General features: G+C 41.9%; 1 protein-coding gene across 1 annotated transcript; it reads right to left on the bottom strand.

The window, feature by feature from the left end:
• Window positions 1-701: 701 nt before the first annotated feature.
• On the bottom strand, window positions 702-26058 carry LOC110219744 (uncharacterized). Its single transcript, XM_078145947.1, has 6 exons — window positions 25910-26058; window positions 15040-15219; window positions 10977-11071; window positions 9020-9146; window positions 8337-8420; window positions 702-6088 (listed from the first exon to the last, which is right to left on the bottom strand). Exons 2-6 carry the CDS (start codon window positions 15068-15070, stop codon window positions 4182-4184), a joined length of 2244 nt encoding a protein of 747 aa, XP_078002073.1. The 5' UTR covers window positions 15071-15219; window positions 25910-26058; the 3' UTR covers window positions 702-4181.
• Between the last annotated feature and the right edge of the window lie 1648 nt (window positions 26059-27706).

Raw genomic sequence — 27706 nt, forward strand, 5'->3', positions numbered from 1 at the left:
CTGGAATCTCTATATAAGCATAACTCCCCCAAATACTGGGGTCTCCTTTTGCTTTCTGAGGAGACCCATGATGCTTTTTTATGCAATCAAGCTCCCAATGACTTTAGAGAAGCTCTAAGTGAATTCTTTCACACCTGAACCACTCTCCCAAATCTGACCTCAACAGTGCCTGTCCTCAAGGACCTTACAATTTAATGTGAGGAAGATACCATACACAAAAGGAAGTGGGGGGGGGAGGAAATTGGGGCTTACCACGATGGGGGTATCTTGTTCCATGAAGTTGATAAAAACCAGTCAGGGCAGCAGATGCAGAGTGAAGTGAGCCCCCAAATCCAGCTCCTGCCTCTATAAAGGAAGCCATTGGGAGGAGTTTGGTTCTCCATCCTCCAGCCTTCCAGTCAGAGGCAAGAGGAGGCTGAGGGACACGATATCAGTCAAGGCTTGAGTTAGCAGCACCAGAATAAGATCAGAGGTGATTACAGCTTACCCTGGGAGGAGCATCTTGTTTCATAGAATGGAAAAAAAAAAACAAAACCAAACCAGGCAGAGCAGCAGATGCAGAGTAGAGTGTCAATGAAAAGTGAAATGCCGGGGCCCAGAGTCACTCATCAGGAAGATGTCTGAAGCTGAACTCAGATGTTCCCTCATTTGACTGGCTTCATCTAAGTTTGGATGTACAGAAGAGCTTTGACAGAGGCAGAGAAAGCCAAAGGCAACATTTACTTGATCAGTTTTCCAGAATAAGATACCGAGACAATGACAGTAACATGAGACCACAAGAGGAACGAGGTCCTAACCACTACATACACACATAATTTTGAATTTAGGTGGAGGGGTGACCTTTTACAGATAACTCACAGAGAAAAGACAAATAAACAATTCCATACAATGTCTTCATTCTGCAACCATGGTTTGTAGAAATTCTTCATGGTTTACTTGACCAACATTGTCCACATTTGTTTCTTGGATCCCTTCGTCACACTGTTAAGTTCTTTCTAAGATTTGGTATCACAAGATAAAATTTTGCTACATGTACCAGTTAGACCTTCTTTTCCTTACCAAACATCTGAATGCTTTCCTAATTTCTTGGGGTTTTTTTTCATTTTTTTTTCTTCAATCATTATCAGAAATTCTACAAAGCCAATGGTAAGCAAAGGATATGTAGTAGGAACTCATGGTTTCATAGACAATTGTCTTTTTTTAAAGCTATTGAAATATTTTGCTAACATTTAAATTTATAAGAAAATTTAAAAACACAAGCCAGTTGTAATTATGTCAACACCCACCTCATTAATCATATCCTATAACACAACTGCTATGAATTCGGCCCAAGTGACCTCATCATGGCACTTGATTACTTTATTAGAGTACTACGACACTATCTTGGCTATCTCTTCTCCAAATAATCTTCAGCCTTGCTGCACAGATAATGAACAGAGCTGATCGACCATTTACTCAAAAGCATTCAGTGATTGCTCACTATTTGCTGACTCATTGATTCTGGCATTCAAGGTCACTTACAATCAGCTTCCCACTTGCTTGTCCAGTCCTATTTTATTCTGTCCCCCTTTTTGTGTCCCATTATCTCCACCAAATGGAATTGAGTTTCAGGCCCCATTCTTGTTTTGTATTTTTGCATCTCCAGGACTTGACCCCCACAATTCACATCCACGAAATGAACTTGTTCCTTGTCCCCTACTACGTCCACCTGTTTAAGTACAACTTTCCTTCAAGGTTCAATGCAGACACCACCTTCTCTATGAAGCGTAACAATAGCCAGCATTTATATGGTATTATAATGTTTGCAAAACACTTTACAAATATAATCTCATTTGATCCTCACAACACCCCTGTGAGGCAGGTACTATTATGATCCCCATTTTACAGTTGAGGAAACTGAGACAGACAAGTTGAACGACTTGTCCATGGTCACACAGATAGTGTCTCAGACAAGATTTGAATTTCGGTCTTCCTGACTTCAGGCTCAGCACTGTATCCACTGCCCTACCCTACCTAGCTGCCCCTAGAAAAAGCCTTCTCTGATTATCCCTTCGCATCCAGATGAAAGTGATCTCTCTCTTCCAAGCCCTCTTAGTATTTGGTACATTTGTACATGCGGTTTGCCCTTATATCATAGTTACTGGTATACCCAACCTTTCCCCATTGGAGTGTAGCCTCTTTGAATGCAGAACCAGCCATATATTTATCTTTGTATCTCTAGCCTCTATTATAATGCCTTGAACCTTGTACATACTTACTAAATATATGGTGAATTTAATTATTTGTTGAAATGTATTACAGGGAGAAGGTTTGCTTCACTACTTCCAAATGAAGACTGCAATGATAGAGAAAGGATTATATGGCCAATGATTAGCTGGCTAACATGGCAGCAGGCAATGGAATCCGACTTTTGGTATTGTTCAAGATTCAAGATGCAGGAATGATGGATGGACTGCATCGAGTAAGGACTAATACCTGGGTCATAAAGAACATATTTTGGGGGAAATCCTTATTTGATACCAAGGAGTTTGGTGAGAAAGGGAGAGAGTAAGAAAAGTGCCTAGACACAATTTTTAAACCAGAAACTATAAAAAGCAACATCTATGTATGATGAAATAATAAGTTAAAAAAGAATAGTATGAGGTGTCCAGCAATGCTAAAAAGCAAACAATTGGGCAAAGAGGAAGAAATGACAGAGTGTCTAGAGGAAGGTAACCAGGATGGTGAATTGCCTCAATTTTATGCAATTTAAGAATCCAGTGAAGTAATTAGAGATGTTTCCCATAGAAAGAAGAATAGTAAAACCAGGCATGTAGTTAAAACAAAAGGCTAGACTTTAAGTCAGGAAGACCTGGGTTCAAGTCTTGCCTCTGACACATATTAGTTATATGACCATGGACAAGTCACTTAACCTCTTCAAAACCCGAAGCCACTCTAAAAGCATAAGCTACAGAACATTTGCTGATGTGCACTGGTGGAAAGAATTTTCATATCAGGAATTTCCCACACTAATGAAATCACAGGTCAGGACAAATATTAGTGGTTAAGCCATCAGCTAAATTGAAAGAGAGGTGGGGGGGGGAGAGAGAGAGAGAGACAGAGAGAGACAGACAGACAGAGAGACAGAGAGAGAGAGAGAGAGAGACAGAGAGAGATCAAATGGGCAAAATGAAAATAACCAATGTGATTTATAACGAACAGACAAAGTATTATAAGAAACTATTATACACAATGAAGATGCTGGAAAGACTGAAAATTTTTTAAAAATGGGTCATTTACAAAAATATTAATTAACAATATTACCAAAACAAAAAACAGAGGTGCCATTTAACTCAGTCTTACATACTGAAGTTGAATGAGCCGTAATTGAGCTACCAAACAAAAACTTCTGGTCCAAATGGATAGCAAGTGAATTCTTAAAAACATTTTAAAGGAGCATTTTAAAAACTTTTCTCAATAATAAAGAAGGCACTCTACCAATCTCATTTTATGAGACAAAAATGGTCCTGATACCTAAACCAAGAAGGGATAAAGCAGAGAAAAAAACCTAAAGATTAATGTATTGATGCAAAATGTTTAAATAACATTTAACAGAGATTACAGCTATATATCCCAAAACTACTCATTAGTTTCTAGTTGGATTTACACCAGGGATGCAAGGTTAGCACAGGATTGAGAAATCATTACAGATATAGAGTTTTTCTCCAGCATGAATTTTCTGATATTTAATAAGCCATCTTATCTGTTTGAAGGGTTTCACATACTCATTACACTCATTTTTTGTAAGAATGTATGAGTTCACAGATGGTTTATAGCACTCAAGTTGTTGCTGAGGACTCTGACTCACTGTATTTATGGACTTCCCTTCTCTATAGGTTTTTTAATGGCTCTTAAGGTCTGAGTTGTTGCTGAAAGCTTTATCACATGCACTACATTCATATGGTTTCTCTCCAGTGTGAACAACTTGATAATAAAATTATATTTCATATACTCTCATTCACAGAGATTCTCTCTGATATAAACTACCTTATACTTTTCTTTTTTTTTTAAGATTTGAGCTGTTGCTGTAGGCTTTCCCACATTCATTACACTCACAGAGTTTTTTATAGTAAGATTTCTCTGATGACATGGGATATTCTATGACCAAAGATTTTCCCACATTCATTACATTCATAAGGTTTTTATGTAGTATGAGTCTTCTGATGATAAAAAAAGGATGTCCTACGACTAAAAGTTTTTCCACATTCACTGCATTCAAAGGGTTTTGCTCCAGTATGAATTCTCTGATGTTCACTAAGTCTTTCCTTCCGCGTAAACGCTTTCCCACATTCACTACATTCATAGGGTATCACTCCAGTATGAATTCTCTGATGTTCACTAAGTCTTTCCTTCCGTGTAAAGGCTTTCCCACACTGCTTGCATTCATAGGGTTTCTCTCCAGTATGAATTTTCATATGTTCATTAAGCTGTCCACTTTGTGTGAAGGCTTTGCCACACTGACTACATTCATAGGGTTTCTCTCCAGTATGAATTTTCTGATGTTCACCAAGTCGTCCCTTATGTGTGAAAGCTTTCCCACAGTGACTACATTTGAAAGGTTTTAAACCAGAATGAATTCTCAGATGTTCAGTAAGTTGTCCACTTTGTGTGAAGGATTTCCCACATTCAGCACATTTATGAGGTTTCTCACCAGTATGAATCTTCAGATGCTCAGTAAGCCGTGCCTTCACAATGAAACCTTTCCCACACTGATTACATTCATAGGGTCTCTCTCCAGTATGAATTTTCAGATGCTCATTAAGTCGTCCTTTCAGTGTGAAGGCTTTCCCACAATGATCACATTCATAGGGTTTCACCCCAGTATGAATTTTCTGATGTCCGTTAAGTAGCGCCTTCTTTACAAAAGCTTTCCCACATTGATTACATTTATAGGGTTTCTCTCCCGTATGAACTTTTTGATGGTCAGTAAGGTGCGACTTTTGGATGAAACCTTTCCCACATTCATTACATTTGTGGGGTTTATCTGCTGAATGAATTTTCTTATGATCAGTAAGTCGTCCCTTTCCTGAGAAAGCTTTCCCACATTCATGGCATTTATAAGGTTTCTCTCCAGTATGAATTTTTTGATGTTCACGAAGTTGTCCCCTCTGTCTGAAGGCTTTCCCACACTGTTTACATTCATAGGGTTTCTCTCCAGTATGAACATTCTGATGTTCAAGAAGTGTACCCTTCTGTATGAAGGCCTTTCCACATTCATTACATTCATAGGGCTTGTCTCCTGTATGAACTTTCTGGTGTTCATTAAGCCGCCCTCTTCCAGTGAAGGCTTTCCCACATTCATGACATTTATAAGGCTTCGCTCCTGTATGAACTTTCTGATGTTCATTAAGTCTTCCCTGTGCTGTGAAGGCTCTCCCACATTCATCACACTCGAAGGGTTTCTCTCCATTATGAATTTTCTTATGTTCAGAAAGTCCTGTGCTTCGTGTGAAGGTTTTCCCACATTCGTTACATCTATTGCGTTTGTCTTTAGTATGGCTTCTCTGATGTTCAGTATGGGGTTTCTTGGGCACGTCATCCTTCCCACATTTATTATCTTTGCCAAGTTTTTCTCCATTACATCTTTCATGGTTTTGAGTAGAATCTGCGTGGTTACTGAAAGTCTGCTTATCTTTATTATACTTACAAATATTCTTCCCAAAGGAGATTTTACTATGTTTAATTAGTTCTGAAAGCTGTCTGAAGAAGCTCTCTCTAGATATATCACATTTATGGACACTTCTTTCCACTGGAACTGACTGTTGTGAAGTAGGTAGTGACACTGGGCTACATTTTCTCTCAAATGTATTGCAGTTCTGGGCCCTTGGCTCATTGGAAGTTTTGCTGTGATTGAGTGCTTCCTTCTTGGATTGTTTTTCCACCTTTTCCTTCCGTATCTCTGACTTGCTATTGCCTCCTGAAACTTTTCTAAGCCTTGAATCTTGTGAATTATCTTTTGTGCATCTTTTCTTAGAAGATTCTCTTACACAGAGATCCTGCTTTACAGTTGACTTCTTGGTCCCACAGATAGTCTTGTGATGAAGGGAATCTGAAAAGAAATCCAAAAAAGTATGAATATGTACTGTTTGCTAAGGTGGGAGAAAGGGAAATGCTTTATAGTACATTATAGAGTCTGTCTCTTTCATCAAGGAAAATGATGCATAAATTAAAAGGATTTGGCTGTAGACGGTAGAGAATGAGCCAGTAGAGAGGGAGAAATTAAAAATAAGTGAAAAAGTAGGGATGACAGAAGAAGGGGGCAATCTATTGGAGGAGATGGGATGGAATGGGATGACTTGGATGAGTAGATTAGCCTTGGTAAGGAGTAAGGCCACTTCATCATATGAGACAGGGTTGAAGTAGGAGAGGGGGCAAACGACATTTGAGTGGTAGAAGAAGAGGATGACGGGAGGAGAGGGAGTTCGCAGAGAACAACTTTGTTTTTTTCTGGAAAATATGAGGAAAGGGTCTCAGCTGAGGATGGTAGAAAGGGGAGCCATGAGAGATTTGAGGAAGGATGAAAAGGTTTGGAAGATCTGCCATAGATAGTGGGACAGCGAACTGATAAAGGAGACGTAGAAGGATTGCCTGGCAGCAGTGAGAGCCCATACATAAATCTGTAGTACCTTGCCCAGTGTAAAGTAGAATGAGCCATCTGGGAAGAGAGTGGGTTTCCTTTCCCTGGGGGGTCTCTGAGCTGATGCTGGATGACTTAGGAGACTTGAAGACCCCACGGATCCTTTCCAACGCAAATTCTGAGATGATAATTGAGGATAAAGAAAGGAAAAAGGGCACCTAGGTGGCACAGTGGATAGAATTCTGGGCCAGGAATCAGGAAGACCTGAGTTTGAATCTAGCCTCAGACAATTCCCAGCTGTGTGACCTGGGGCAAGTCACTTAACCCTGTTTTCTTCAGTTTCCTCATATGTAAAATAAGCTAGAGAAGGAAATGGCAAACCATTCCAGTATCTTTGCCAAGAAAACCCCAAACAGGGTCACAAAGAGTTGGACATAACTGAAATGCCTGAACAACAACAAAAAAAGGTAAAAGACAAGGAAAGTGAAGGAAACAAGTAATTATATAGTGCCTACCATGTGGCAGAAACTGTGCTAAGTGTTTTTTATAAATACTATCTCATTTGATCCTCACAACAACCCTGGGAGGTAGGTGCTATTACTATCCCCATTATACAGTTGAGGAGACTGAGGCAACATAGATTATGTGGCTTGTTTAGGGTCACAGAGCTAGTGAGTGTCTGAGAGTAGATTTGAACTCAGGTCTTCCTGACTCTAGGCCCAGAGCTCTATCCACTTCATCACCTAGCTGCCTCTATGGAACAGGAAGGAAAGAATGTGCAGAGTACAGTTAGAGCGACAAGTATGAGAAAAAGAATGAACGCCCCTTTCTTGGGGCCTGGAGTTAAACAGGAGGTAGGAGACACCAGGGAAGTGATTTGTTGGAGGCTCTATGAAGGCCCTCATGCTAGGCCGCCTTCAGCTTTCTCCAGAGCCCTTGCATCTTTGAGGAGCGCTACTTGGCGGGTTTTCTCCAGGTGCTAACACCTGGTTGGGCTGCTGCTTGCAAGAATTTGTGTTTGCTCAAGACTTTTCTTCCCCCTAATTTATTATTTATTTATTTTCAATATCCTTTTAAAAAAAATTTTGAGTCCCAAATTCTCTTCCTCCCTGAAGCCCCTCCCCCACCCATTGAGAAGGCAAGCAATAGACTGTATGTGTGAAATTATGCAAAACATATTTCCATGTGAGCTATGTCACAAAAAAGCAAGAAAAATTAAAAAGTGAGAAAATTATACTTGTTTGCACTCAGAGTTAATCAGTTCTCTCTCTGGAGGTGGATAGCATTTTTCATTGTTAAGTCCTTTAGAATTGTTGAGAATCATTGTATTGATCAAAGTAGCCAAGTCTTTCAAACTTGATCATCGTTCCAATCTTGCTGTTACTATGTACGATGTTCTCCCACATTGACTCACTTCTCTTTGCATCGGTTCATGTAAATCTTCCCAGGTTTTTCTGAAACCATCCCCCTTGGCATTCCTTATAGCACAATAGTATCCCATCACACTCATATACCACAACTTGTTCTCCCATTCCCTGACTGATGAGCATCCCCTCAATTTCCAAGTCTTTGCCACCATTAAAGAGCTGCTATGAATATTTTGTACATATAGGTCCTTTTCCTTTTTCTTTGATCTCTTTGGGTATAGACTTGGAGTTGGACTGCTGAGTCAAAGGGTGTGCACAGTGTTTGCCCAGTCTTGGCTCACTCTCTCACCCACCTTTTGGGACATGGTCAGCCAGAATCCATGGTACCTCTCCTTGCTCCAGCCGGGAGATCACTTCTGGTTTAAAAGACTGAAGCCCTGTTTATAGGGAAATAAATGGAAAGGTTATGGAGAAAGAGAGTCATTTCAGCATTCAAAGCTTGCCTTCTTTTCTACAGTAACATGAGGGCACACTAGGAAGCTTAAAGGGGGACATAAAAGACCCAGCCTGGAGAATACTCCAGACCATATTCCCAGGAAGTATGGTCTGGGGGAAGGGGGTGGGCCACACAGTTGACTGGGGCTGAAGAAAAAGCAGTTCATTTTAACTCACTCCTTCTTGGTGGGGATGGAGGGTGCTTTTCATGTTTTCAGGAAGCTGCCCTGAAACTTTAGGGGAAATATTTTGAGCTGAAGGTATAGCTCCAGCACAGCAAAGATGCTGGTTCCCAGTTTGCAAGGCAGAGATGTTTCTACTATGAACAGAGATCAGAAACATCTTGGGTTTGGTCTCTGAAGTATATAGGCATCTCCCTCCATTATTATATGGATTCTTGACTCACCCTGCACATCAAGCCAAGACTCAGACCTTCCCCCCTCCCTCAGCCTCCAGACCCAGCTCTTAAGAAACAAGGATACAAAGACATCCATCCCAAAGGGCAGACAGATTCTCAGTCCCAAGAAGCAGTGCTCCTCACCCAGGGAGACCAGGTTCTTATAGTTCTCCAGCATCACATCCTTGTACAGGTCCCTCTGGGCAGGTTTCAGCTGTTTCCACTCAGACCGGGAGAAGTCCACAGACACATCTTCGAAGGTCACCAATCCCTGAAACATCAGGCACATTCCTGATCACTTGGGAACCATTCATTCACAGGAGCCACAGAGGACACAAAGTTGGGAGGAGGGAGCGAGAACAGTCATCCCACCAAGGAGGGCTTCTGAGTTATTGATGTCAAATAGCCATTGAGAACATATGGACAAGGGGGCCCACTGTAGGCCTGCGTGTCAAGAGCTTTTATTTTGCTGAGTAAGCTCAACCTCCCAAAATATACCCAAGGAAAACAAGTACTCTACTGAAACCTCCAACGTGTATAATTAACTGAGACAAGATATAGCTTATAATAAAGCAAGACTAACCGCTATACTCAAATACAAATATTGTCTATTAGCTTTAATTAAAATAACACTCACTACTCTTGCCAGGGGTGTTGTAAGGCTCAAATGAGATAATGGATGTGAATTCTTTTTGTAAACCTTATGGGTGTTACATACATTTCAGATATCCTTATCATCGTCATCATCATCATTATTAGCATAAAGAAAACAGGCCTTCAGTCTGGTGATGACTTTACTCCCTTCTACTACATTCCTGAGCTCAAGCAATGTTCATAGAACAAAACTGGAGTATGGCAGTAAATGTCTCTCCAAAGGGAAAAAAACAAACTATGCATGGGCTTTTAAATTTAATCTGTGTCATTAACACTTTTCTGAAGTCTGGACAATCAATCAAACAAAATCATGCCCTAGTTTGTAGTGACTAGGGATTTCCAAGGTGTGGATGCTCATGCTGAAAATGTAATGATCTGTGGCAAACTGGTTAGAACTATGCCAATCTTGTTTTGGGCAGAGTTACTTCAAAGTAGATAAGGCCCTAAAGGAGCTGAGAAAGGCAGTAACAATTCTGGAGGGGCAAGTCCCGACACGGAATCTTCCCCTGCCATTCTCTATGGGCACTACTAGCACGGAGGAGAAAAGGACAGAAAATCTAACGCCAGCAAGCACGGAGTGCAGGGAGAACGTGACAGTGACTGGCATGGGGTGGGCACTGCTTGTGTCCAAGCTGCCACAGCTGAATGACTCACTGCTCTTCTCAGGCTGGTCTGTGTCCTAGAAGAAAGAGTCAGGTGCCCCAGTGCCTCTTCACAGTCTGGATTACCAGAGAACGACGTCCTCTTTTGCAAGATGGGAGTGGGCTTCAACGTGCACACAAAGAAGAGAAGGATGCTGAGGAGGCAGAGGGGAATCCTTACACAAGTAGGGAGGTGGGAAGGAGAAAGAATGTGTGGCCAGTGGGAAGAACCCGGGGGCTTTCTCCAAAAGAAGGCACGTGAGCCGCTCAGATCCCTGCCAGAAAGAGTGGAGAAGCTGACAGCCTCTTCACTTGCTTTCATCATAATTCCATCCCTCGAAAGGGGAAGGGACCAGTGACGAAGGCAACTGCTCTCCTGGTTCTGAGCCTCACCAACAACCCATCCATCAAACATGTACGAAGCCCCTGCAACATGACAGGCACTGAAGATACAGGTACAAAAGTGAGACAGCGCTTGTCTTCAGGCACTTACATTCTCCTGGAAGGGGGAGTTGAGAGGGACATGGGAACAGACCATGTTCCCTGATAAGTAAATATGAGATAGAGATAAAATCAACACAAAATGAGTGGTCTAGAAGCCTTTTAATGCACTGTGCAGCTTCGGTGACCGAGAAACTCTGGGAATTTGGCACCATTTACCAGAACAAGCCACGTCTCCTGGATGAGAACAGTGGTAGTGTAGGGCTCTGGATGGAACTGGCCTGGAGTAGAGACAAAGGGAAGCGAGAAGCCCATTCCCTGAATGATGCCTTGGAACACCAGGAGGGAAAATGAGCCCCTCTCACCTGAATTCTGGCCAAGTGGACTGCAGCACCTGCTCTTCTCTTGTGACCTCTTCTCTTATGATCCTCTTTCATGTTCTGGTCTTGAGAAGGTGGAGCTGGGAATAGGAAAAGGAATCACGAGGGAACAATCCTTTCTTGTGAGTTGTGGACTCACCAGGTCACAGATCCTTACACACTGACTGGAGGTGATTCCCCTAGAGAATCTTAAGGGATAAGGACTGGACCTGAGATTTCATTGGCATGGGGAGTTCCAGTGTGAGGAACTCCTTCTACCGGTGCAGGTGGGCACCTTCTCTTCCCCGTACAGTCTAATTTATTTATTCGTTACATTGTGAGTTCTGAGTTGTCTCCCTCCATCCCAACCCTTCATTAGAGAAGGCTAACATTTCACATAGATATATATGGGTAACCATACAATACATACTCCTTTAGATCAGTGCCTTCTCTGGAGGTGCATAGCATTTTCCTTAAGACCTTCATAGTTGATGTGAATGTTCATATTACTCAGAACAGCTTAGTCATTCATAGTTACTCTCTGAACAATATCACTTTTGCTGCATACAATGTTCTCTTCGTTCCGCTCATTTTATTCTGCATTATTTCATATAAGTCTTTCTAAAAATCAATTTGCTCATCATTTTCTTACAGTACAGTAGTATTCCATCACAATCACACATCACAATCACAAGTTTTTCAGTCATTTCCCAAATGATGGGCTTCCCCACAATTTCCAATTTTTGCCACCACAAAAAGAACTGCTGTAAGTATTTTAGAACCCATAGATTCTTTTCCTTTTTCCCTAATCATCTTGGGAAACAGATGTAATAATGGTATTGCTGGATCAAAGGGTATACATTGTTTTATAACTCTTTGGGCATAATTCCAAATTGCTCTCTAAAATGGTTGGATCAGTTCACAATTTCACCAACAGAGTATTAGTGTCCCAACTTTTCCACATCCCCTCCAACATTTTCATTTTCCCCTTCTATCATTTCAGCCAATTTGACAGGTGTAAGATGATATTTCCATGCTATTTAAATTTGTATCTCTCCCCAATCAATAATGATATAGAGCATTTTTTCATATGACTATATATAGCTTTGATTTCTTCTTCTAAAGATTATCTGTCCATATCTTTTGACTATTATCTATTGGGGAATGACTCATATTCTTTTTTTTTAATATCTTATTTTCCCCAGTTACATGTAAAACAGTCTTAAACATTTGTTGTTAAGTTCTGAGCTCCAAATTCTATCCCTCCCTACCCAAGACAGTAAGTAATCTAATATAGGTTATACATGTGTAATCATGTAGAACATTTCCATATTAGTCATTTGTGGAAAAAAACAAGAAAGAAAAAGAGAGAGAGAGAGAGAGAGAGAGACACACACACACACACACACACACACACACACACACACAAAGAAAAGAAAAAAGAAAGAAAGTGAAAAATAGTATGCTTCAATCTGTCAACTCCATCAGTTCTTTCTCTGGAGAGGGATAGCATTTTTCATCATGAGTCCTTTAGGATTGTCTTGGATCATTGTAATGCGATGATAGCTAAGGAATGACTCATATTCTTCTAAATCTGACTCAGTTCTCCATATATTTGAGATACGAGGCTTTAACTAAGAAACTGGTCATAAAAATTTTTCACCTAATTTTCTGTTTTCCTTTTAATCTTGGCTACATTGGTTTTATTTATACAAAAACCTTTAATATAACAAAATTATCCATTTTATATTCCTCAATGCTCTTTATCTCTTCTTTATTCATAAATTATTTTCCTATCGATTAATCTGATAGGTAATATGTTTCATGCTTCTCTAATTTACCTAAGAAATTTCCCTTTATGTCTACATCATATACCCATTTTGACTGTATCTTACTTAGTAAATGGTGTGAGATACTGGTCGATATCTAATTTGTGCCAGATGGCTTTCCAGTTTTCCCAGTAATTATTACCAAATAGTGAGTTCTTATCCCAAAAGGTTAGATCTTTATGTTTATCAAACACGAGGTCACTATCATCATTTACGATTATGTACACCTAATTCTGATCCACCATTCTGTTTCTTAGCCAGTACCAGATAGTTTTGATAACTGCTGTAAGCCATTCTCAACAAGTGAGAAGCCAGTTGTACCCCTTAGATGATTTCAGGACAAGATAGCAGAAAGCTTTTGGAGGGAAAGGTTTCCAAGAACACACCTGATCATTACTGGTAATGATCCTATGCTTCTTCCTCTCCTCCCGGAAATAGACAGCATGTTTTCATATGTAGCAGAGTTGGGAAAAAACTTGAGCTGGGATGGGATATATAGAATGACCATCAAAGGCACTCAACATTCACACTCACTGAGTGAGCTAGGGAGACCTTCCATCCCCTAATGTATATCCACAGTGTAGAGGCAATGGGGTAGTTCTGGGACAGGCGCTGTCATCTTCATGAAAGATTCCCTGGGGACTCTCTTGATTACGGGGAATAGGTGAATGGAGTAAAAGCAGACCCTAAAGAATTGAAGGGAGACTCGGGCAGTAGGAATAGAGCTCATGATTCCACAATGAGATCCTTCAGAAAGCCCAGAAAAGGCCATGCTGCTACCATAAGCTGATATCAGGTCTCTAACATGACAAAATGTAGTTACAGACATATTCTACACCTCCTCTCCTCTCCTCAACCAGGTGTGACTCATTAACAAGTTTCCTTCTGTACTCCAAAGAGATCAAGGACAGGGGGAAAGGACCCATATATACAAAAAATATTCAAAGCAGCTCTTTTGTAATGGCAAGGAAGTAAGAATGGAGGGGGTGCCCATCAATTTGGGAATGGCTGAACGAGTTATATAAATATCATGGAACAGTATTGTGCTCTAAGAGACAATGAAGGGAGTGGTTTCAGAGAAACTCAGGAAGACTTGTATGAACTGATACAGAGGGCGGTAAGCAGAATGATTATACCATCACAACAATGTGATAAAGACAAGCAACTCTGAAAGACTTCAGAACACTGATCAATGCAATGATCAATCAGAACTCTAGAAGGCTGACTGTGCATTCTGTGCATTGTACCTCCTCACTGTCTACATTTGTATTACAGGCAAAGATGGACACATAAATGGCTAAATTATTATGCTGAACTTTTAAGACTCAAGACCTAAAAGAGAAAAACAGCTAGCATTTATTACTACTTATCGGTGTGTAAAAACACTTCTCACACGTTATCTCATTTGATTTTAACAACTCTATTTGGTAGGTACCCCAAGGATTATGTTTTTGGATGGAAACTGGTATTAGAGGTACCAAGTGACGTGCCCAAGGTCATGCAGCTAATTAGGTGTCCGAAGCAGGATTTGAACCCAGGTCTCTTCTGATTTGAAATCCAGCAAACACGCCACTATGCCTTCTTGTTTCCCACCACCTTAACCGACTGACTATCCTAAGATGCAATTTAATAAGAATGATCACCCAAGTCCTTCATTAAATACTGTATGTGAAGGCAACCTGATGGTTTTAATAAGTTATTCAATTATTATATATAATATTATAATTGCCATTAATAATATTGATTTAATACTTTAAGGTTTGCAAAGCACTTTACAAATATTATCTCATCTTAGCCTCACAATAACACTGGGAAGTAGGTACTATTATTATCCCCACTTTACACCTGGGGAAACTAAGGCAGGTTAAGGGACTTGCCCAGTATCACACAACTACTAAGTATCTGAGGATGGATTTGAACTCAGGCCTCCCAGACTCCAGGTCCAGGACTCTAGTGTTTTACTTGGTGGCTAGGTCGATAAGAGCCAACAGAGAGGGACGGTAGCTGAAGAGATCCTCACAGGAAGGCTGCGTGGGGCCCAGAAGGGAAGTCATCGTCCTGCTCCTGACGCTCCATTCTGGTACCACTTTTTGGGGAGAAGGCTGGCCTGCTCAAAGGGCATGACCATGCTGGTGAGGGAATGAGACTCCCTCTCACCAGATGGCCTCGTTCCTCCTGAGGTTTCTCTGTTCTCCTCTCTCCAGCCCCGTGGAGATGGAGGTGAGACTGAGCATTCTCACCTTTCTCCTTGGGAGTCTTCATCCCCGACATCTTCTCAATGCTCTCACTTTCCCCAGGGGCGAGAGAATCAGGCACCACTCCCCCCGCAGGCAGCTCCAAGATCTGCTCTCTCCTGGCTCTGGATCAGGACTCGGGCTGGATGACTTCTCTCAGAATTCTCCCTTCACTTTCCTGCAGAACTGGAGATTGGGGGCCAAACCAAAATCACTGATTCAGTAACCATTTATCAGGCCACACACAAAAGCATTTCTTGTCCTCAGGGGGCTTACATTCCTCTGGGGCAGAGGAGGAGGAGGGTATGAGACCACAGTACACAAGAAGTCAAATAACTTAGCATAGGAGAAAACCATGACAACTGGGGGAACTGGGAAGCCTTCATGGAGGAGACAGCAACATAGCTGAACCTTCAAGGAAGATTCAAAACTTCCGAGGCATGTGAAGGGCGAGGGCATCACAAGGAAGGGAAATAGGGGTGCACGGAGGTGGAATACCCAGTGTTGGGAACAGCCAGGAGCCCGTCTGGCGGGTGTCTGGGCTACACCAGGGCAAATGGTATGATATAAGCCGAGGAGCGTGCTTGAAAGATGGCAGAGGCACGAGATGCCGGACCCATGCGTTCGTGTGGTAGCCGGGAGGCACTGCGAAGCCACTGAAAACGTCTTGGCAAGGGAGGGGCCCTGCATGCCTCAGGAGGATCGTCTGGGCACCTGTGCAGTTCTGCTGTAGACGCTGAGGCCTCCCTGCCATCCACCAGACTGACTAAGGTGACAGAATGAAAATGACTTTGTTGGAGAGGCTGAGGAAAAACAGGCACATTTATACCGTAGGCTCCACTTACCTGTGGAACTGTGAAATGGTCCAGCCATTCTGGGAGACAATGTGGAACTAACCCTAAAAAGGCATCAAAATATACCTATACTTTGACCTATCAGTATCACTACTAAGCTTATTCTTCAGAGATCAAAGAAAGAGGTAGAGGACTCATATGTATGGAAATAATAATGACTATAATTTTGGGGTGGTCAGTTGTGTCCGACTCTTCATGATGTCATTTGGGATTTTCTTGGCAAAGAGAATGGAATGGTTTGCCATTTTCTTCTCCAGCTAAATTTACAGATTAGGAAACTGAGGCAAACAGGGTTAAGACTTGCCCAGGGTCACAGAGCTACTAAGTATCTGAGGCCAGATTTGAATTCAGTTCCTCCTGACTCCTGACAGGGTTGGCAATCTGTCTACTGAACCACCTAGACATTCTTCATAGAGATAAAGGCCAACATAAATAATTGAAGAAATCTTAATTGCTCATGGGTAGGCTGAACTAGGGCAGCTAGGTGGTGCAGTGGACAGAATCCTGAGCCTGGAGTCAGGAAGACTTATCTTTTTGAGTTCAAATTCTAGCCTTGGACATTTATTAGCTGTGTGACCTTGGGCAAGTCACTTAACCTTGTTTATCTTGGTTTCTTCATCTGTAAAATGAGCTGGACATGGAAATGCCAAATCACTCCAGTATCTTGGCCAAGAAAACCACAAAATGTGGTCATGAAGCGTAGGACATGGTTGAAAATGACTGAACAACAACAGCAAATGAACCAACATAATAAAGATGACAATACTACTTAAATTAATTCACTTACTCACTGCTATACCAATTAAACTACCAAAAGTTTACTTTATAGAGCTAAAAAAACTATTAACAAAGTTCATGCGGAGGAACACAAGTTCAAAAATCTCAAGAACATGACTGAAAACTGGACAACGATAACAAATTAAACACCAAAACAGAATTTTGAAAATCAAAGGAGAGATGAACAAAATTCAAAGTAAAAAAAAAATCACCATTGAACTAATAAATGAAACTAGTGAGCTGTATTCTTTAACAAAAAAACCCCAATGAAATAGATAAATTATTGGTTAATTTGATTAAAAAGAAAACCAAATTACCAGTATCAAAAATGAAACAAGTGAATGCATCACCAACAAAGATGAAATAACAGCAATTACTGGGAGTTTTTTTGTCCAATTACATGCCAACAAAACTGACAAGCTAAGCAAAATTAATGAATATTTACAAAAATGTAAATTTCCCAGATTAACAGAACAAAAAATAGAATACTTAAAGAACTTTAGGTTACAAAAAGAAATTGAATAAGTCATAAATGAGCTCCCTAAGAAAAAATTTCCAGGACCAGATGGAGTAACAAGTGAATTCAACCAAACACTCAAGGAACAATTAATTCTAATACTACATAAACTATCTGAAAAATAGGTAAAGAAGGAGTCCTACTGAATTCCTCTGATTACACAAATATGGTTTTGATGCCTAAACCAGGGAGAGCAAAAGCAGAGAAAGAAAACTATAGGCCAATTTCCCTAATGAATATTGATGCAAAAATCTTAAATAAAATACCAGCAAGGACAGTATAGCAATGTATTACAAAGATCACACACTAAGAGGTGGAGCCAAAGACAGGGGAGTGAAAGCAGCGACTTGCTTGAGCTCTCCCCCAAACCCCTCCAAATACCCATAAAAATGGCTCTAAACAAATTCCAAGGCAGCAGAACCCACAGAAAGACAGAATGAAACAAATGTCCAGCCCAAGACAACCTGGATGACTGATCAGAAAGGTGTATCATGCTGGGCTGGGAGCGGAGCACAGCGTGGTGTGGGCACGCAGGCCACAGCAAACCTGGAGCAGGCCTCAGAGGACTGCATCTCGGGCAGCTGTGGAGGTTTCCAGACTCCTCTATCCACCCATGGCAAAGACAACTTCGAAGGTCAGTGGGAAAAGTCTGTTTCTGCGGTGCTGAGAGAGGAAGGCGGGGTCTCAGCTCCATTCCCCAAGAGGGCGGTCCTGGGGGGCAGCTGCTTCCCGAGCTTCTGGCTCACAGACTGAGGGGGAATCCAGTGGCTGATCAGAGGCAGATTGCAGGGATCTCTTTGCCAGTGCTGAGGCAGGAATCTCTTGCTTTGCCTGTGCTTGGATCTGGGTCACAGTTCTGGGCTGCGGTCCTGGGGTGAGGAGGAGCGCTGGCGTGGTGGAGCTTGTAGTGGCTGTGGACAGGAAACCTTCCTCACAGTTCCAGAGAGAAAGGAGTGCTTGTGGTCACTAAGAGACCACAGCATAGGCCAGGAAAGGAGTAAACACCTCAACCCCTTATCATACCACCTTGCAAGAACTGAAAATTTACAGGTCCCTACAAGTATCTCTGAAAACAGCTATACAAACCCTGAAGCTTGGGATAGTACACACTTGGAAGCAGACTCTTATCTTAACAAAGAGTTTAAAACACAAGTAGTTGGCTGGGATCATGAGCAAGCAGTGCAAAGAGTCAGACTATATTATCTTACTTTGGTGACAAAGAAGATCAAAATATACAACCAGAAGAAGACAACAAAGTCAAAGCTCCTACATCCAAAGCCTCCAAGAAAAATATGAATCAGTCCCAGGCCTTGAAGAGCTCAAAAGGGATTTTGAGAAGCAAGTAAGGAAGTAGAGGAAAAACTGGGAAGAGAAATGAGAGTGATGCAAGAAAATCATGAAAAACAAGTCAACAGCTTGCTAAAGGAGACCCAAAAAAATACTGAAGAAAATAACACCTTAAAAAATAGCCTAACCCAAATGGCAAAAGAGGTCCAAAAAGCCAATGAGGAGAAGAATGCCCTAAAAAGAAAAATTGGCCAAATGGAAAAGGAAGTCCAAAAGCTTACTGAAGAAAATACTTCCTTAAAAATTAGAATAGAGCAATTGGAAGCTAGTGACTTTATGAGAAATCAAGACACTGTAAAACAAATCCAAAAGAATGAAAAAATAGAAGAAAATGTGAAATATCTCATTGGAAAAACAACTGACCTGGAAAATAGATCCAGGAGAGAGAATTTAAAAATTATTGGACTATCTGAAAGCCATGATCAAAAAAAGAGTTTAGACATCATCTTTCAAGAAATTATCAAGGAAAACTGCCCTGATATAGTAGAACCAGAGGGCAAAATAGAAATTGAAAGAATCCACAGATCTCCTCCTGAAAGAGATCCCCAAAGGAAAACTCCTAGGAATATTGTAGCCAAATTCCAGAGTTCCCAGGTCAAGGAGAAAATATTACAAGCTGCCAGAAGGAAACAATTCAAGTACTGTGGAAACACAATCAGGATAACACAAGATTTAGCAGCTTCTACATTAAAGGACCGCAGGGCATGGAATATAATATTCGGAGGGCAAAGGAGATAGGATTACAACCAAGAATCACCTACCCAGCAAAACTGAGTATAATCCTTCAGGGGAAAAAAGGTCATTCAGTGAAATAGAGGACTTTCAAGCATTCTTGATGAAAAGACCAGAGCTGAATAGAAAATTTGACTTTCAAATACAGACTCAAGTGGAACATGAAGAGGTAAACAGGAAAGAGAAATCATAAGAGACTTATTAAGATTGAACTGTTTACATTCCTGCATGGAAAGATGATATTTGTAACTCATGAGACCTTTGTCAGTATTAGGGTAGTTGGAGGAAAAAAATTATATGTATGTTATAGTAGATAGATAGATAGATAGAGGGCACAGGGTGAGTTGAAGATTAAGGGGTCATATCTGGAGAATAAAATTAAGGGATGAGAGAGGATTATACTCAGGAAGAAGAAAGGGAGAGGTAGAATGGGGTAAATTATCTCACAAAAAAAAAAACAAGAAAGAAAATCTCTTACAGTGGAGGGGAAATGGGGAAGGTGAGAGGGAATGATGAATCTTATTCTCATAGGATTTGGCTTAAGGAGGGAATAACATACACATTCAATTGGGTATGGAAATCTGTCTTACCCTACAGGAAAATAGGGGGAGAAGGGGACAAGAGAGCAGGGGGATGATAGAGAGGAGGGCAGATTGGGAAAGGGGTAATCAGAAGCAAATACTTCTGAGGAGGACAGGGTCAAAAGAAAGAATAGAATAATGGGAGGGCAGGATAGGATTAAGAGAAATAGAGTTAGTTTTTCACAACATGTCTACTACGGAAGTGTTTTGCATAACTGCACATGTACAACCTATATTGAGTTGCTTGCCTTTTCAATGAGGGTGGGTGGGGAGGGAGGAAGGGAGAAGATTTGAAGCCTAAAGTTTTAAAAACATATGTTTAAAAAAATGTTTTCACATGCTACTGGGAAATAAGAAATATAGGAAATGGGGTACAGAAGTCTGTCCTGCCCTACAGGAAAATAGAAGGGGAAGGGGATAAGAGAAGGGGAGAGAGATAGAAGAGAGGACAGACTAGGGGAAGGGATATTCAGAATGCATGCCATCTTGGGGTGGGGGGAGGGGTGAGATGGGTGAAAATTTGGAACTCGGAATCTTGTGGAAGTGAATATTGAAAACTGAAAATAAATAAATTAATATTAAAAAAAAAGATCACACACTACAACCAGTTGGGATTCATACCAGGATTGTGGGCCTGGTTCAATATTAGGAACACAATAAGTATAACTGACCGTATCTATAACAAAAATAACAAATCATATGATTATATCGGTAAATGCAAAAAAAGTTTTTGACAAAATACAACATTCATGTCAATGAAAAACACTAGAAAACACAGGAGTAAATGGAGCTTTTAAAAAAATGATAAGTAGTATCTACGCAAAACTAAGAGCAAGCGTTATCTGTAATTGGAATAAAATAGAAGCCTTCCCAGTAATATCAGAGGTGATGCAAGCATGGCCATTATCACTATTATTATTCAATATTATACCAGAAATGCTAGCCATAGTAATAAGACAAGAAAGAGAAATTAAAGGAACAAGAAGAGGCAACTAGGAAACAAAATTATGCCTCTTTGAAGATAAGATGGTGTACTTAGAGAACCTCAGACAATCAGCTAAAAAATTAATTGAAACAATGAACAACTTCAGCAAAGTTTCAGCACATAAAATAACCCCACATGAATCATAAGAATTTTTACATTTTACCAATAAAACCCAGGAGGAAGAGATAAAAAGAGAAATTCCATTTAAGATAACTGCAGACAGTATAAAACAAATAGGAGTCAACCTTCCAAGACATGCACAGGAAATACAGGAACACAATTACAAAACACTTTTCACACAAATACAAATCTAAACAATTGCAGAAATATTAATTGCTCATAGGTAGGCTGAGCCAATGTAATAAAAATGATGATTCCACTGAAATTAATTTACTTATTGAGTATAATACCACTCAAACTACCAAAGAATTATTTTGTAGAGCTAGAAAAAATAATAACAAAATTCATCTGGAAGAACAAATAGACAAAAATATCAAAGGAATCACTGGGGAAAAAAGTGAAGGAAAGTGGCTTAGTAGTATCAGATTTAAAACTACATTATAAAGCAGTAATTATCACAACAATATCATATTGGATAAGAAACAAGAGTTGCCGATTAGTGGAACAGATGAGGTACACAATGACCATACGAACCTATTGTTTCATAACCCCAAAGATCCAACTTTGTGGGCCAGAACTCATGATTTTACAAAAACTGCTAGGAAAACTGTAAAACAGTCTGGCAGAAACTAGACATAAACCAACGTCTCACACCACACACCACCACAAGGTGTACCATAATTAAATCAGGGGAGCACAGGAAAATCAGATCTATGGATAAGGGAAGAGTTTATGACCAAACAAGAGAAGATCTACCTATCCTCTTTACAGAGGAGGTAAAATGGATAATTTTGATTACATGATGTTAAAAAGCTTTTACACAAACAAACCTAATGCAGCCAAAAATAGAAGGAAAACAGGAAACTGAGAAATAAAGTTTATAGCATGTTTATCTGATAAAAGTCTCATTCTTCAAATATACATAGAACTGATCCAGATTTATAAACATAAGAAACATTTTCAACTGATAAATGGTGAAAGAATATGAACAAGTAGTTTTCAGAAAAAGAAATCAAAGCTATCAATAGTTCTATGAAAAAATGCTCTAAATCACTAATGATTAGAGAAATTCATATTGAAACAACTCTGAGGTACCACCTCACACCTATCTAGATTGCTAACATGACAGGAATGGAAAATGACAAATGCTGGAGGAAATGTGTAAAACTATAGACTCTAATGCACTGCTGGAAGAGTGGTAAACTGGTCCAACCATTCTGGGGAGCAGTATGAAACTATGCCCAAAGGATGATAAAACTGTGCATACCCTTTAGCCCAGCAATATCTCTATTAGGTCTACAGCCCAAGGAAACCAAAGAAAAAAGGAAAAGTACTTATATACACAAAAATATTTATAGCAGTTCTTTTTGTGATGGCAAAGAATTGGAAATTGATGGGATGTCCACCAATTGAGGAATGGCTGAACAGGTGACGGTATACGATTGTGATGAAATACTATTATGCTATAGAAAAAAGGTGAGAGGTTTCAGAAAAACCTGGGAAGACTTACATGAATTGATGCAAAGGGAAAGCATGGCACACAGTAACAACAATCTTATAATGATTATCATCTTTGAAAGACTTAGCTACTCTTCTCAACACAATGATCCAAGACAATTCCAAAGGACTCACAATGAAAAATACTACGCACATTCCGAGAAAGAATGGATGAACACAGTGCAGACTGAAGCATATTTTTAAATTTTGTTTTTCTTGCCCTTTTTTTAAACAACATGCCTTATATGGAAATGTGTTTTACCTGACTTCCCCTTCTCAGTGGATAAGAGGGGGACTAGAAGGAGGGAGACAATTTGGAACTCAAAATTTAAAAAGGAATGTTTACAAACAGACAAGTAAGAACATAATGGAATATTACCATCCTGTAAAAAACAATAACTATGGTGAATATAGAGAGGCCTGGAAGACTTACATGGACACATGAAGTAAGTGGACTCAAGACAGTAATATAAACAGTGATGACAACAATGTCAGTGGAAAGAACCTATACCTCACAATAAGGAATGAAAAGCGCAGGATTACAAGGAACAAACACGATCCCCAGGGAAGAGACAAGAGAAGACGCCTCTCCTAGCCTCTTTGCAGTGGTGGGAGATCCACAGATGTGGGGCGCTGTCTATATTTTCATATTTTTTTCAATGAATTAATTGATTTGGCTGATTTTTTTCTCTTTCTCTTTTAAAGAAATTATTTGTTATATGGGATGGCTCCCTGGGTGGAGAGAAGAGGAGAAGTGATCCAAGAGGAAATCTAGGCCATATTAAAAACAATACCAATAAAATCTATTTTAAGCAAAAAAAATTACACGTTGTTATTTACACATTTGGGAAGAAAAACAAGCTGATTCATAATTTCATGCACAACCCTCTATATTTATATATATATGTGTATGTATGCATACATACAACACACACACGTGCATACATGCATAGGTATGTGCAATATAGGTACACATTGGCTTTATATACACATATGTACACATATACATATATGCTATAAATTTTATTTCCCAGTTTCCTGCTTTCCTTCCACTTTTGGCTGTATTGGTTTTATTTGTGTAAAAACTTTAATTTCATATAATCAAAATTATCCATTTTACCTCTTCTATAGAGAACATAGGTACATTTTCTCTCGTTTGGTCATAAACAAGACATGCACACACACACACATATATACATACATACATGTATATATCTCTACACCTATACATGCATATATATACATATACACATACATATATGTATGTGACAAACATGCATGTTTGTTAAGTTCAGAATAAAGAAAGACATGCTTTTAGACAACTGAAAAAGATCTTGAAGGTTTTAACGGACTGCAAACTCACTATGAATCAGTGGGTTATGCGACAAGCCAAGAAGGCAGTGCTGCCTTGGTGCACATGTGCAGAGGCACAGATTCCAGGAATAAGGAGGTATAAGTATCTGCCAGTTCTTAGTACAGTACCTAGCACATAGCAGATGATGCTTGCTGCAACAATGCGTGTTGATTGACAAAATACAAATGCAGCCTTAGGAGTCTACATATAATACACAAAATTTAACTTAGCTCAGCCTCAAGGACATAAAGGGAAAGCAATAAAAGTAGAAGAAGGCACTCAGAAAGAGACATCGTAAGATACGAATGGAGTGGGAAGAGATCGTGGAAGAAGGCTAGGGAGAGAGGCTGGATCTGAGATTTCAACGGGACAAAGAACTCCAGGGTGAGGAACTTACCTCTACTTCACCTTTTGCCATTAATGACCTACCTAGAACACTGAGGTTAAGTGACTTACTTAGGGCGACACAGCTAGAATTCGAGTTAGAGGGAGGACCTGAACCCAGGTCTTCCTAGCTTTCTATTTACTTTAGAAGAATCGATTTGGAGCAAGAAACAGCAACAGAGATCACTTCCTCCCTTATTTTAGAGATGAGGAAACAGACCCAGAGCTGAAGAGATCTGCTGATCACACACTAGTGGGGCCCAAAGAAGAGAAGATATGGGTCATGGGCCAGGAGGGGCTTCGCTGTGGCTTAGAATAAGGATGGAGCAGGAGGACAGAGGGAGAACACTGCAGGTGGGTGGGTGGGGAGGGTCATTAGAGAGGCCCCTTTGATTGACTACCCATCCCTCCTCCGGGCTTCTGTCGGTCATGATGCACTGTCTGCTTACAACCAGGGCACACCCACATTTCTGGTCCAAGGCTGGTAGGGTCTGGGCGTGGACTGTCAACCCCTCAGTGCCCTTCCATCAGGCCTCTTTCTGTCCTGTCACTGGGGACCACGAGGCCCCTATGGCATGAGACTGATATGAGGTACAACAGTGTGTAAAGAGCCATGGGGAGCCCAGGTCTTTCCCTCTGTCCCCACAGCACCTTTCCTGCCTGCAGAACTGCGGAGCCCAGCCTTCCAAAGCCCAACAGGGGCCCTGCCCAGGACACAGACGCCTACCAGGGCATTACTATGTGAAACTCCCAGCTTCCTCCAAAGCACTCCAGCTGCATGCACATCTCGCTTCCCTCCATCCCCAGCCAGGGTACGCTGCACCCATCCCCCCTTTTGCATTCCCCAGACAGTGGGCACACAGAATCTGCTCCTCCCACCCGGTTATACAGTTTACACATCGGAAGGTCCCTTCCCTCCACTGCAAACCTGCCTTCCCCAAGCATTCCCATTTACACACCATCCTCCTTACAGCAACCATTTACACGAGTCAGCCGCTGGAACTGGACGCTAGCTCCCAGTTACACAAGCGGTCAGCCACTCCGGGGGGCTCCTCCCAACCCCCTCGCAGCCCTTACCTGCAGGTGATGGTTACACACCAACTCCCCTCCTCCCGCTGCACACTCACCAGCCTCTGGTGTCCTGTTCCTGCAGGCCAGCCAGGGTTCAAGGCAAATCCGCCCTCTCCCTCTGCCCTCAGTTACTCATCCTCCCTCCCCTGCTCGTGACCAATCATCCTTCACCTGTTGCCCTTGGTTACACTCCCGCCAGCTCCTGTTGCCCTTGGTTACGTAGCCTCCCTTCCCCCCATCACTGCACCCCAGCCCTCACCTGTTGCCCTGGGTTACCAGCCTCTATCTCCGGTTGCCCTTGGTTACACTGCCTCCCTTCCCCGGCTCTCTGCACACCGGCCCTCACCTGTTGCCCTTGGTTACACAGCTTTTCTTCTGCCAGCCCTTATCTGTTGCCCTTGGTTACGAACCCACCATCTCCCGCTGCCCCCAGTTAGAAGTCAGCCAGACCCCCCTCTGCCCTGCACACGCCCTCCTCCGCCGCCCGCCCCCTCCCACTGCACGCCGGTCCACCCATGTGTCGCCGCCCCCTCCCTACGGGTCTCTGGCCCACCCCCACCCCTTTACAACCGGCTAACTTCCTCGGGGATGGAACTGTCCCTGCGTCCCCTCCCCCTGCACCGCACCTCTGTCCGCCGAACTCCCCCGCCGCCATACCTAGGCTGCCCCTTGGCCCCGCAGCTTCCTCCAGCTGGCTCGGTCTCCAGGGAGCAGGGGCTGCACCGACGAACGCGCAGACGCACGGTCTCTCCTTCCCCCTCCCCCATGGGGACAAAGCGGCTCGAGCGAAGCTAGGGGCGCGTAACTCCCCCCCCCCGCTCTGCGCCTGCGCTCTGCAGACCCCCCACTGCCGGGCTCCGGGAAAGGGGCGGGGCCGCTGCCGAGCGGATGACGTCACCCAGCCGGGGTCCCTCTCTGCCCCGGTGCACCAGCAAGCTATTCCCCCTCCTCTTCCTTCCTCCCACTGGGGTGGCTCTGCGCGTGTACTGAGCAAGTATTGAGCACCTGCTGAGAGCGCATTGCGGTGCTTCCACCGGAGACAGGAAGGAAAAAAGAAATCGATTGGCCCTGCAGTCCGGGAGCTCCTAGTCCAATAGGGACTGCAAAGGTCCCATGAAATGCAGCAGAGCCACGGGTGTGCAAATATCTGGCCAAGTCATGGCCTCAGTTTGCTGCCTCTGTCAAATAAGGGAATTTCCCGAGAGGGTCTCAACTTTCATTCAGTCATTATGGGCTCTTCCTTGTGTAGGGAGCTAAAGAATTGGACTCAAGGCTAGGGGAGAAGTGACCTGAAACAGGGAGCTTTTATTAGGCACCAGCTGTGTGACAGGCCTCGTGCAGGGCCCCGGGGATCCAGAGACAAAACAGGACCTTCCCCGGAAAAACTTACAGTCCAGCCAGGGAGGACAGCGCGTAGGTATATAGGTGTAAGGACAGGCTTAAGAAATGTCAATCAGTTAATCACCCACCTCTTTGAGTACCAAATAAAATAGCCTGAATTTCTTTAGCACTTTAAAGTTTGCAAGTACTCCCTTATTTGATCCTCACAACAATCCTGGGAAATATATGTTATTGTTATCCCTGTTTTACAGATGAGGAAACTGAGGCAAGCAAAGGTTAAGTGACTTGCCTAGGGTCACACAGCTAATTTTGGCATCTGAAGCCAAATTTGAACTCAGGTCTTCCTGACTCCAGGTTCAGCATTCTGTCCATTACACCACTTATCGGCCTTATAAGGCAATTAGCCCTGATACTTTCCTTAGCTGAATCAGTCAAAGGCATTATATTAATGTAAGCCCATATCACCTTGTGAGTTTCCTATTGCAAAGGGAGGGAGCGCTTGTACAATCTCCTAGATGGAAGAGGCTAGGTAGGGATCCTGCCCCACAAAGGCAGGATGATGTGGGGGTGGGCGAGGTGGTTGTTAATGGAGAGAAGGGCGTGGATACACAAGGTGGAGGTAAGAACAGCAAGATTTTGGCAACTGAAGGGAGGAGGGTGAAGCTGTCTGGACTCTGGGGACGTCCCACTCCTACGGAGTTGTGTCTCCCAGAGCAGTGCTAGATTTGGTTGTCTCTAGGTTTCTAGGGGGTAGGCTTGGGGAGCTCAGGGATGTCTTTTCTTATCTGTGCACTCCCACCTCTGGGCTCCCCTCCATATCAATAGTTGATATATCAGAGACTTAAATAGCTTTTACAAAGGGACCACATTCCTTACATTTGCAAGGCTTCTGTCCTTTAAGAATTCTTTCATGTGAAATAAGGGAAAAACACTGGTTTAATGGCTTCCCGTATTTCTTGTATTTACAAGGTTTCTATCCAGTGTGAATTCTGTGATGGGCTCTAAGCACTGACCTCCAGGTGAAACCCTCCCCACATTCATAGAGTTTACCTCCATTTTGAATGCTTTCATGAGTAATAAGGGAGGAAATGTGGGGGAAGGCCTTCCCCTATT

This window comes from Phascolarctos cinereus, unplaced genomic scaffold (genome assembly GCF_003287225.1).
Source record: "Phascolarctos cinereus isolate Bilbo 61053 unplaced genomic scaffold, phaCin_HiC Scaffold_726;HRSCAF=1367, whole genome shotgun sequence".
NCBI classification, from domain to species: Eukaryota; Metazoa; Chordata; class Mammalia; order Diprotodontia; family Phascolarctidae; genus Phascolarctos; species Phascolarctos cinereus.